Source organism: Clytia hemisphaerica, unplaced genomic scaffold, assembly GCF_902728285.1.
Source record: "Clytia hemisphaerica strain Z4C2 unplaced genomic scaffold, Clytia hemisphaerica genome assembly, whole genome shotgun sequence".
Taxonomy (NCBI): domain Eukaryota; kingdom Metazoa; phylum Cnidaria; class Hydrozoa; order Leptothecata; family Clytiidae; genus Clytia; species Clytia hemisphaerica.
The window spans coordinates 327618-340008 of record NW_027103260.1 but is presented as its reverse complement, the minus strand read 5'-3'; the positions used below and the strand labels follow the sequence as shown (position 1 = coordinate 340008).

General features: G+C 35.5%; 1 protein-coding gene across 1 annotated transcript; it reads left to right on the top strand.

The window, feature by feature from the left end:
- The first annotated feature begins 8995 nt into the window (after positions 1-8995).
- On the top strand, positions 8996-9967 carry LOC136799112 (5-hydroxytryptamine receptor 1D-like). The gene has a single exon (XM_067055800.1). It carries the CDS (start codon positions 8996-8998, stop codon positions 9965-9967), a length of 972 nt encoding a protein of 323 aa, XP_066911901.1.
- Positions 9968-12391: the final 2424 nt, after the last annotated feature.

Sequence of the window (12391 nt, the reverse complement as noted above, 5' to 3'; positions counted from 1 at the left end):
CTCCTATCCATCGTTTTCGTTCCCTTTTATCCATCGTTTTCGTTTCCTCCTATCCATCGTTTTCGTTTCCTCCTATCCATCGTTTTCGTTTTTTCTATCCTTCCTTTCAGCTTCCTCCTATCCATCGTTTTCGTTTCCTCCTATCCACCGTTTTCGTTTCCTCCTATCCATCGTTTTCGTTCCATCTTATCCACCGTTTTCGTTTCCTCTTATCCATCGTTTTCGTTCCCTCTTATCCATCGTTTTCGTTTCCTCCTATCCATCGTTTTCGTTTCCTCCTATCCATCGTTTTCTTTCCCTTTTATCCATCGTTTTCGTTTCCTCCTATCCATCGTTTTCGTTCCCTTTTGGACCTACCCCGGTGGAGGTCCTATAAATTATGTTTATGTTTATGTTTATGTTTCTTTTCTTTAAAGTTGATGCAAAGTAGTACAATGTGTACTTAGCTCGAGGCTAATCAATATCAACTATTAATTACAAATCTATCTAGAAGGTTGATACTCAAGATCAACTATTATTTACAAATTAATTAAATTCAATCAATGAAACCAACGCCATGGATAAAAGTGCGACAGTTTCGGCAAGGACAAGTAGTGGGCCTCCATTGCTTGATTTCTTTTTTAAATTCATCTAGGTTTTTAAGTTTTTTAAAGTCATCGGGAAGGGTAGCCCAGATTTTAGGTCCCAGGAAAGCTAAAGACGATTTTCCATTCATTTCACTTTCAACTACTCTACTACGAAAGGAATTCCTTTTTCTCGTTTTGATCTTACATTGGTTTTTGAGAAATATTTTACTTTCTGATTCATTGAGTTTTGATTTAAATAGCTCTGTGGATAAGGATTGAATTGCTCGTTGATGGAAGGTGGAACCGTTGTCAAGTTTCAACAGATCATCGAATGATGAGTTGTAGTCTGAGTAAACGATTCTCAAGCATCTTTTATGTAGATTGTTGATTTTATCCTCTAGAGCTCTGCTATGAAACATCCATATGAGAGGACAGTAATTGAAGTGGCATTTAATGAAAGCATTCATCAAGCGTTTCTTTTTTTCTAAAGTGAGATATGTGCTCATTCTGGCTAAGGCGGTTATTTTCAAACTAGCTTTCTTGCAAAGATTTTCTATATGCGATTCAAACGTCAAAAGATTATCGAAGGTTACTCCAAGAATCTTTGACGTTTTGGTATTGAAAACAGTTTCTTCTCTAATATTTAGATAGAGCGAGTCGTCAATGATGTTAACTATTAGCTGACATTTGTCAGCATTACCAACCATTTGATTAATCGAAAGCCATGTGAAGATTTTTTCTGCTACAGAGCTTAGTTTACCACTTACTTCAATCCAGGTAGGAGCACTAACATAGGGTGTCGTATCGTCCGCATAATTCGCAACCTTAGTATCCTCAATGATGAAAAAGAGGTCACAGATATAAATATTGAAAAACAGAGGGCCAAGGATTGATCCCTGGGGAACACCATCCTTGATCTTGATCCAGTTACTCAGTTCGTTGCCTACTTTTGTCCTTTGTTGCCTATTTTCTAGATAACTCTTGACTAACCCAGTGGAAAGGTCATCGAACCCGTATGCACTGATCTTTGCTACAAGTAATTTGTGGCACATGCAGTCAAAGGCCTTAGAAAGGTCGATGAGCAGTGCCCCAAAAACATCTTTTTTGTCATTGGCTAGCTTCCAGAGCTCTTCCATTGGGAGAAGAGAGGTTTGAGTGGAATATCCTTTCCTGAAACCACATTGTTGTTCATCAAAGTAGTGCTCAAAGTATTCTGATATTTGATTGTGATATACTCTTTCGTAAATTTTGGATATTACCGGCAGTATACTTATTGGTCTATAGTTACTTTTATCGTTTTTAGAATTTTTCTTGTAGACTGGGGTGACTGTCGCGAACTTGGAAATGTTGGGAAAAATACCTGAGCTGAAGGAGTCATTTATGCTTATAGAGAAGCAGCTTGCAAATAAGTGAGAGTATTTTTTAATTATTTTCGCTGGTATATCATTTTCCGCTTGAGACTTATTTGTCTTAAGGTTACTAATTATCTTCTCTACTTCGTCTTCGGTGGTGTTTCTAAACTTGAAGGAGTTTTCATTGTTTGATACCTTTTCTTTTATTTTGAGTATACTAGGGTGGTTTCTAAAAAGCATTATTTCATTTTGAAGAATATTATCAGAAAGTTCATTGAGAGGCACTGGTTCTGTTGGTGGTTGATTGAGATCTAATTTTTCAGTGATATTTATGAAGAACTCATTAAACATTTTTCCAATTTCTTTATCATCTTTAATCAGTTCATCATTTTCGACTAAGGTTATTTTCTCACTTATTGGTCCTTTATTAGAGAAAAAAGGGCGCACAGTTTTCCAAAATCTTTTATTGTCAGTGATTTGCTTTTCATCCAGAGATTCATAAAATCTTCTTTTAGTGTTTCTCAGGAGATATAAGCATCGGTTTCGCTGTTGGTTGTAATTATATTTGTTGATGTTAGAGGGGTCTTTTCGTTTAATGTTATTAAGTCGAGATCGATGCATCATGGCCTTTCGTAGTGATTTTGTCATGAAAGGTTTATCATTACCTCTTAGTATTTTAGTTTTTATCGGTGCTTCAGCGTTTAGAAGATTTACTACACTTTTCATTTTATGTTCAAAGTTGCGATTCGACTCTAGTACTTGTGTTAAATGATTTTTGAAAAGATCTTCGTTAAGATTTTTGTAGCATCTATATTTAATGGCTTTAGGTGGACACTTTTCAAAAGTGGTTTTTAAGACGCTTATTGTGATGTTGTGAAAGTCCGATAGGCTATTAGATACAGAGGAAGAGCCCTGAAAACTTCTTTGGTAATTTGTTAGCATCAGATCAATGCATTTCGGATTTTCTGCGTTTTTGAAGCACGTAGGTTCATTTATCAAGCTAGAAAGCTCCCTGCTAGCAAGAAACTCAGGCATTTTATGTTTGTCGATTTCACAATTGAAATCCCCCAGTAGTAAAAGTCGGTCATGATCTCCTATAGAATCAAGGCTATTTTGTAAAAGCTCTAAATGTGAATTTATATTGTCTACATGCGGATTATAAGAGCAACCCAGTAGCCATTTTTGCTTCTTCAGATTGACCTCGATGAATATAGCTTCATAATTCTTGTCTTTTAATACGAGTTTAGAAGGAATGCCCTGACGTACGTAGAGTAGAAGACCTCCTCCCTGTTTGTCCCTGTCCAAGCGATATGGACGCGAGTAGTTTTCAATAATGAAATGATTTTCAGGGAATGATTCGTCAATCTTAGTTTCAGATACCAAAAAAATGTCTACGTTATCTTTGATAACTAATTTGAGACCTTCAAATTTGTATCTTATCGAGTTGATATTAAGATGTCCTATGATGACGTTTGCGACGTTATTAATACGGATTTTTCTCAGAGCCTTTTCTTCGAATTCATAAGACTTTTCCGTTGGTTTGTCAAGCAATGGGGGACCATCTACATACCTTTCACTGTCACCTTTTTCTTTGTTGTTGGATTCATCGTTGTCTGTACTGTTTTTGTCGTTTTCATTGGTTTTGCTGGTGATTTTTATGTTTGTGTTTTTTCTTGGTATTTCTTTAAGGTTCGTTGTGTAGGGTGTTAATGTTGGTTTTCTCTTCGACGAAACTTCCTGAGGCCGTAACCGTTTTTTGAGTTTCCCCGAACGCGATGTACCCATTCAGTATCGTCTAGGTTCAGATTATTTGCTTTATCCAGCCATTCCTTTAGAACTGCTCTTTCAGTTCGAGTTAGGTCTTCCGTAATGCTTATTCCTTTATAGTCGTCATTTCCTTTGAGGGCTGATAGGCTGTGAAGGAGGGACAACTTTTCTTTTTCTGAACCAAGGACAAGTTTTATTGGTCTCTTTTTGTTGGTTTCCTCGGTACCGATTCTCGATACGTTCTTTATAGTTGGAGGTGGAATTTTTACCGTCTTGATGAGGCTTTCAATATACCTTTTATCACAGTCGTTTTTATCTTCACCAGTCCATTCAGCAACTCCATGGATGACGACATTTCTTTGCCGCTGGTCATGGTCTTTTTTTTCTTTTATCTCTTCGTAGCGAGCCTCTTTTATAATGGACTTTAAACCGCTTGTTGTTACTTGAGACGTAATTTTAGTTGCGTCAGCGTAGGACGTGTTGGCTTTGGTTACTTGATCCTCAACCTTGGTCAAGGATGACTGGAGTTCTTCTAGAATTGAAGATTTAATTGTCTCCCCAAAATTTTTAAATTGCTCTTGAATCTTCTTGTCAAGAGCTTTGACGGTGTGTTCTTCGACTTTGTTTGTTCTTTGTGTGTTATATTTAACTTTCCAATGATTTAACTCTTTATCTTTCTGTTCAATAGATTTCTTCAGTTCTTCTTCTTTTCCCTGGCATAGTAAGACTATATCTTTGGATACTTCCACACAGTTGAAACAGATGAAAGTAGACTTTGCTGTGGAGCGAGTTGTTTTATTTCTCTGGCTATTTAGATGAGCTTGCACTTGGTACGCAGGGAGTTGCGAGCACTTGAAGTGCACATGGCGAGAGCATTTTACGACGGAGCATTGTAGAGTATTGGTTTCTTCGGTGATGAGACAGTTTGTCGGTGAACAGCTTGGTACGGTGACTGATTCTGATAAATCGATCGAGGAGATGTCACTCAGCGTGTCCTCTTCCATTTTGGTTATTTTGATGGTGTGATTGAGTTGGTTTTGGTGAGCTTATTTTAGTAAAAAATACTGAGATTTCATAGATTTTTGAGAATTAACCGTTGTATGTTCGTTCGTTCGTTCGTTCGTTACCAGCTTTTCTCGAGATTGGCTCATTAGTTTTTTCTGATTTTTTGCACAAAGATGCATAAGTATAAACCCTCGAATGTGATGGAGCCCGATTTTCGAAAAAAAAATTTTTTAGGCAAATTTGGGCCAAAAAACGGCTAAAAAACGGGTTTTTTGGACTTTGTGAAAGATTGGATCATTAATTTTTTCTGATTTTTTGTATGAAAGTAGGGTACCAACATAGGTAAAAGATGGCTCAAGCAAATTTTCGCAAAAAAAAAATGTTGTTGGCTTAAAAAACGCATGTTTAACTATAAGAATCAATATTAATAAGCATAAATCAATGTTCTTAGTCAAATTACTACATTTTTTTATGAGTTAGATGTTTTTTTTCTCACGAGGGCTTACTTTTAAAGAATATATGTGTTTAGACATGAACCTTTGGTTACTTGGCGTGTTTTTGTAGAAAAACTGGCCAAATTCGATATTTTTTTATAAGCACATTATCAATTACTTAGGCATTAGCTTTTCTCGAGATTGCCTGTTTCATTCTTTATTATTTTTTGCACAAAGATGCGTAACTATAAACCCTCGAATATGACGGAGCCCAATTTTCGAAAAAAAATGTTTTTGGGCAAATTTGGGCCAAAAAACGGCTAAAAACGGGTTTTTTGGACTTTAAAAAATTGGATCATTAATTTTTTCTAATTTTTTTGAATGAAAATAGGTAAAAGATGGCTCAAGCAGATTTTTGTAAAAAACGAATTTTTCAGCTCAAAAAACGCATCTTTATCTATAAGAATCACTATTAATAAGCATACATCAATGTTCTTAGCCAAATTACTCAATATTTTGATGAGATCGATGTTTTTTTTGCTCACGAAGTCTCGAATATGAAAGAATATTTATAGAGCATGAAATTTTGGTTTCTAAAAGTTTTTTTAAGAAACAACGACGAATTTTAATAGATCGTCACTATTTGTTTTCTGAATGATTGTTTAATGGTCACGCTCAAGTAGATACAAAGTATATATGTGTTAAATGCTTAACCAGGTAGGTCCATAAAAGTATCACTTGTTTACAATCAAAATACCGTAAGAATATTTTAGGACAATTTTCCCAAACAGGTACTCTTATGATCAAGTATTTGCCTTAAATGGCTTTGCTTTGTCTATATATTGGTCTTATATTTTTGTTTTAGGTCTCATTTTTTTTTGAAAAAAGTTTATCACAGGTCTATTGTTCCATGGAAAATCCTCGATATATAAACACTTTCTACATTACATGCCCATAAACTTATTTCAAAGCTGATAGCCCCATCAATTCAAATTATTCCAAAAGAAAATACAGCTTCGATCTATATCGAGGGCCTGTTTGTTTTTCACAAAATCAACTTCATGTTCTTTGCCTTAAGAAAAGCTTCAAATCTGGAAATTGATGTCAATAAATTTCATTGAATTTACAATAATAGGAAGTATTTTAAGAACTCTCGAACAACAAAAATAATTTAAGTCCAATAGCCAATTGGGAACCTTTCGCCTTTCCAACTGTGAATTTTGTATAAAGCCATACAATATACTCGATGAATGCATTTATTGATAAAAAGTACTAAAAAAGGTAAAAAGGTAAAAGGTATTTGGACTAGTTTTCACAACCGAAGTTGTTTTTTCATTTCTATAGAAAGTTGTTGTCTGTTCTGTCACATTATTTGACAACCAGAGGCTATACCAGAAATTTTTCACACTCCCCACGATCACTGACCTTTATATACCCTGGACCAAGTTTATCTCGGCAATCAAAGATGGCAGATATAGCTTGGCCCAGGGATATATAAAGGTCAGTACAGTACCCATGATGGGGAGGTGTTATACAGGGTTACTATGATGATAAGGAGATAAAATACAGGGATGGGGCGTTTTAGTTTTCGAATATTAGAATCTAGGGGGTTACCGTTGAGATAGTTCGGCGGCGAAAAGGGCTTTTTTGCATCAACCCTTACAAGTAGTAAATATGGGTTTTTATTTTATTTTCTCATTATATGGTCCCTCGGGACCCCAAAACCAGTTTTTGCCAAGCTGGCAAAGCTGGGGAAAATTTTTTATGAGGGCTTGAAGGGGGTAGGGTCATTTTAGCCTGGCGGTCCTTAGAAAGTTGATTTTTGAAGTTCTCATTTTAGCTAAAACTGATTGTACCATCAGATAGAGCTTGAAGAGTAGATCTCCAAAATGGGGTCATTTGTCTCATTTAGTGGACTTAGTCCCTCGGAATTGGCCGATACGTCTTCAAAATTGCAATATTTTGTGCTGACGTCAGCATTTTTGAGAAAATTTTCAGCGAAAGATACCAGTTTTAACAGATGCTTCTCGAAGAGTACTATCGTTTAGAGGGGTCATTTATAGGGTTTCCTAGGCTAGATCATGAGATATTAGAGTTTGAAATTTTGCTGACTCAGCAGAAAAGGGCAAAAAACGTTGAAAAACGCTGAGTTTTTTTCTCTACCTCCTTCAAGCCCCCATAAAAAATTTTCCCCAGCTTTGCCAGCTTGGCAAAAACTGGTTTTGGGGTCCCAAGGGACCATATGATGGGAAAATAAAATAAAAAACCATATTTACTAATTGTAAGGGTGATCCTGGATCGCCGCCGGACTAAGAAAAGGAACTTTAGATCGAACAAAGAATCTTCTTGCGGTATGGGTAGAAATTTACTCACTCTTTGCAGAAATTGCTCACCCGTAACTTTAGATCGAAAATAGCTCCTTCGGAAGTATGGGTGAAAATTTACACTCTCTTGTCTCCTACACTGTACGTACCTCGTAAATCCCCATTTTAAAAGTCCTTTCCTCTCAGACGAATTTCCGTCCAAGTGATATAAGGATTTTCCGTGTCAAAGTTTTGCATAGTTCACCAGAGTTTAAAGAATATGTGCTAAATATTTACTGTCTTAAATCCATTTTCCGACCCAGACGAAATGTAAGTAAGTCTGCGACCGCAGTCGGAGGCGACCCGAAGGCTCCTCTTTAGATAGCTATCTACCGGAAGGTAAGGGAGGGCGCCACTCTTTCTCCCTTGATTGCTCCACTTACCTTTGATCCTTCTCTTAATTGCTGAGCATCAAGCAGAGAGGCATCAAGTACCATTTTGGAAATCTTTGGTATGACCCGGCTGGGGGTTGAACCCACAACCTTGCGCATCGTAGCCGGATGCTCTACCACTGCGCTACGGTCACAGACAAAAAATTATGCTTTGACCACTGTTTGCTATACAGTATCTATGATTTCTAATTATCTTCAACTTATTTTGACAGCCGCTTTAGAAAATGATTTGTTTGTGGTCTAGGTAAATTAAAATAGTTGAACTATCTGATAGAACCTTAACTTGCCCTTCCGTTATCTTCATGATCTCCATTGACCTATAGCAATGGTTTTTTTCCCATTTCATCGTGAATTTTCCTATTAATTTGGGAAAATCATCGTGTGTTATATTTGTGTGTTCAAGGTGATCTTCTTTTCTATTGTAAACTCGAAAAGTACTTGTCTAAGCAGTATGGAGCGGCAATTCAATCAAAACAGGTTCCAGAATCCAAACATATAAAACAAAATAAAAGCTCGCATTATTGGATCTATTGTTTTGCAAGTTTTTGATGCGTTAATAAATCTCAATTCATATTTTTGTTCGCGACAAGTGCTTTTGTCCTATATTTCATTGCTTCTAAACAGAACGATTTTTTCATGTAAAGCTTTATCTCATCTAGCTTTTTCCTCTGTCGCCTAGACCTCCTGGAGTCGTGTACTCCTCTTTATATTGTGAACCAAAAAGATTGAAAATATTCATAAAAAGAATAATCAATTTCTACTTTTACGGTTGCATACACAGATGTTAAAGAACAGACTAGACAAAGAGAATTCGCTAACATCAATGCTTTACAAGTTTTTTTTTTTTGGACAGTTGTTTCTTAAGTGAAATGGGATCTTGAACTTTAGGTAGTTGCATGTAAAAGACCTATTACTAAGAAACTAATCTTAGAGAGATCGCCAGCAACCCAGCCGAGTTTAACCGTGGATAGCGGAACCATTGTTTTCCAAATCACTTGATTTCCAGAATATTCGATTCTCCAAAACATAATTGAATTTCCAAAACATTCGATTTTCCAAACTATTTGACTTTTTGTCATGGTTTCCAACGTAACCGAAACGAATTCAACGACGACAATGAATATCACACAGCGAATGTATTGTGTTCAAGTTATGGATGATATTGAAGAAGCTCCGAGAAAAGTTCGCATCTTTTTGACCATTCCTTTCATCCTTCTTGGTGTGATCGGTGTTCTTTCAAACACCTTGGTTATTTGGTTGGTCACCAAAACCCGTCAACTCTCAAACCAATCCACTAGACTGATCTTTATCCTGTCTTTTTACGATTTGTTTCATTCTGTGATCGCAAATACCGGACATGCCTTATATATCGGACAAAGTGAGAATCTCCCGTGTATAGCAAAAGGAGTTATATTAATAATGAATATATTTTTGGTTTCAAGCCAGTTTACCTTAATCACTGTTATCGCTTTTGACCGATTGATGCGCGTTCTATGGATACAAGAATATTCCACAAAATTCAACGCAAACAGGTTCAAAATAGCATTGGTTATTCAATCAACAATAGTCTTAGTCATAACAATAATATGGATTTTTGGATTATCGGTAAAATACCCTGACAAAGCTTTATCTATGACCAACCCAATCAATTCTTTCATTTACGTTTTAACCACAGTCTTCTACTTAATATCTATCTACAAATTACGAATGGCTCAAAGGAACAATAATGTCTTTAGGGGCACACGGAAACTCACTCGAATGGCTTCAATTTACATCGCTATCTATCTTTTCACCAACATCCCCTTATTAGTTGCGTCTCATATTTTGAAGAAAATGGTACTACTCAAATCGGATGAACTATGGTTTGCTAGTATACATATGTTTGGGTCCCTATTACTCCTCAATATTAACGGTATTTTCAATGCGGTGGCATTTCTAGCCAAAAACCGTCAATGTCGGCGATTATTGAGACAATATTACAGAAGATTAAGCTCGTTTATATTCAGACATCGGTCTCAGATCGAGGCTGAACAGAGAGTACCGATCCCTCAAATACAAGAAGTTCCTATAAGAGACGAACCTGGTTGAATGAATCACTTTATATTTTGATTTTCAAAAACGCAACGTACTAAAATTGGATTGAAAATTGGATTGAATTTTGGTTATTAGCGTCGGCTGCAACATTGTTTCAAGGTCCACAAAGACTTGTTCTCATGTTCTTATATAGTTTTTTCTTATAAGAAAAAAGATTTATAAAATATTTTCTCTTTCAAGATTTAATAAACTTTATGCTCTGAATTCAAGCCATTCATGTTTTCTTGCTGTCTAGCCCTTTTAAATTGTCATTCTTTCTTTAAAATCTTTATAGTTCGACCGATTATCAGGTAGATTGATTATATAGTCAAGATTTCTGTTATGACGGGCAAATCGTAATTTTTTTCTTTGTATGCGAAACAACACAGCAGAGCCTAAACAACACAGCAGAGCCTAAACAACAGTGGAGAATAAGACGGATTTTCATGTTATTGGACCTACCCCGGTGGGGTGAAGGTCCTATAAATTCACCTCTGTCCGTCCGTCCGTCCGTCCGTCCGCTCGTTCGTTCGTTACCAGCTTTTCTCGAGATTAAATCATAGGAATCATTTGATTTTTGGTACAAAGGTGCAAAACGGTGGTGGCCAAAATGTGACGGAGCCCGATTTTGTAAAAAAAAAATTTTGGGGCAAATTTGGGCCAAAAAACGGCTAAAAAACGGGTTTTTTGGACTTTGTGAAAAATTGGATCATTAAATTTTTTTGATTTTTTGCATGAAAGTAGGGTACCATCATAGGTAAAAGATGGCTAAAGCAGATTTTTGCAAAAAAATTTTGTTGGCTCAAAAAACGCATGTTTATCTATAAGAATCACTATTAATAAGCATACATCAATTTTCTTAGTCAAATTACTCAATTTCTTTATGAGATAGAAGTTTTTTTTGCTCATGAGGGCTTACTTTTGAAGAATATGTGTGTTTAGACATGAAATTTTGGTTGCTTGGCGTGTTTTTATAGAAAAACTGGCCAAGTTCAATATTTTTTTATAAGATTGGCTCTTTCATTCTTTAAGACTTTTTGCACAAAGATGCATAACTATAAACCCTCGAATGTGACGGAGCCCAATTTTCGAGAAAAAAAAATGTTTTAGGGCAAATTTGAGCCAAAAAACGGCTAAAAAGTGGGTTTTTTGGACTTTGTGAAAAATTGGATCATTGATTTTTTCTGATTTTTTGCATGGAAGTGGGGTACCATCATAGGTAAAAGATGGCTCAGGGAGATTTTTGCAAAAAGATTTGTTGGCTCAAAAAACGCATGTTTATCTATAAGAATCACTATTAATAAGCATACATTAATGTTCTTAGTCAAATTACTCAATTTTTTTATGAGATAGATGTTTTTTTGCTCACGAGGGCATATGTGTGTTTAGACATGAAATTTTGGTTGCTTGGCGTGTTTTTATAGAAAAACTGGCCAAATTCGATATTTTTTTATAAGCACATTATCAATTACCTAGGTATTAGCTTTTCTCGAGAGTGGCTCTTTCATTCTTTATGATTTTTAGACAAAGATGCATAACTAAAAACCCTCGAATGTGACTGAGCCCAATTTTCGAAAAAAAATGTTTATGGGCAAATTTGGGCCAAAAAACGGCTAAAAAAAGGTTTTTTTGGACTTTGTGAAATATTGGATCGTTGTTTTTTTCTGATTTTTTGCATGAAAGTAGGTATAAGATGGGTCAAGCAGATTTTTTCAAGATATTTCAAGAGTATGAAATTTTGGTTTCTAAACGTTTTTTTTATAAGAAACAAACGACTAATTTTAATAAATCGTCACTATTTGTGTTCTGAATGATTGTTTAACGTTCATTGTCACGTAGATATCAATTATATATGTGTTAAATGCATAACTAGGTAGGTCCATAAAAGTATCACTTGTTATCCTACGATGGCCCGGAGATGTCACTGTTTTGTCACAAAAATTCTTAGTTTCATCACAAATTTTTTTGGTTTCATCACAAAAATTCTTGGTTTAATCACAAAATTTTTAGTTTCGTCACAAAAATTCTTAGTTTCATAACAAAAATTTTTAGTTTCATCACAAAAATTTTTAGTTTCATCACAATTTTTCAGTGTTTCGTCACAGATTTTTAGTGTTTCGTCACAAATTTACAGGACTTTTCAGTGTTTCATTATTAATATATTTTTTTATGAAACTAAAAAAAACTTTTTTTCTTGTGGCGGTAGGATCAGGCGAAAACTGGATCAGGCGCAAGATCCTGTTTTCATATTATTTTGCGAAAAAGAAATACGAAAAAAATTAGTTTTCAGGAATCAGCACATCTCTCTTGTCAACCAAAAGATTTTTTTCTCGCCATTTAATTTCGCGAATTAAGGGGTCATTCGCAAAATTTTCTAGACGCAAAATTTTCTGACATTTAAGTAGGGAATATTAGGCTATAGCAAGGAGGCTTTCTAAA

Excerpts from the sequence above, each read along its gene's own strand:
- LOC136799112 (XM_067055800.1), top strand. The coding sequence starts at position 8,996 with ATGAATATCACACAGCGAATGTATTGTGTTCAAGTTATGGATGATATT.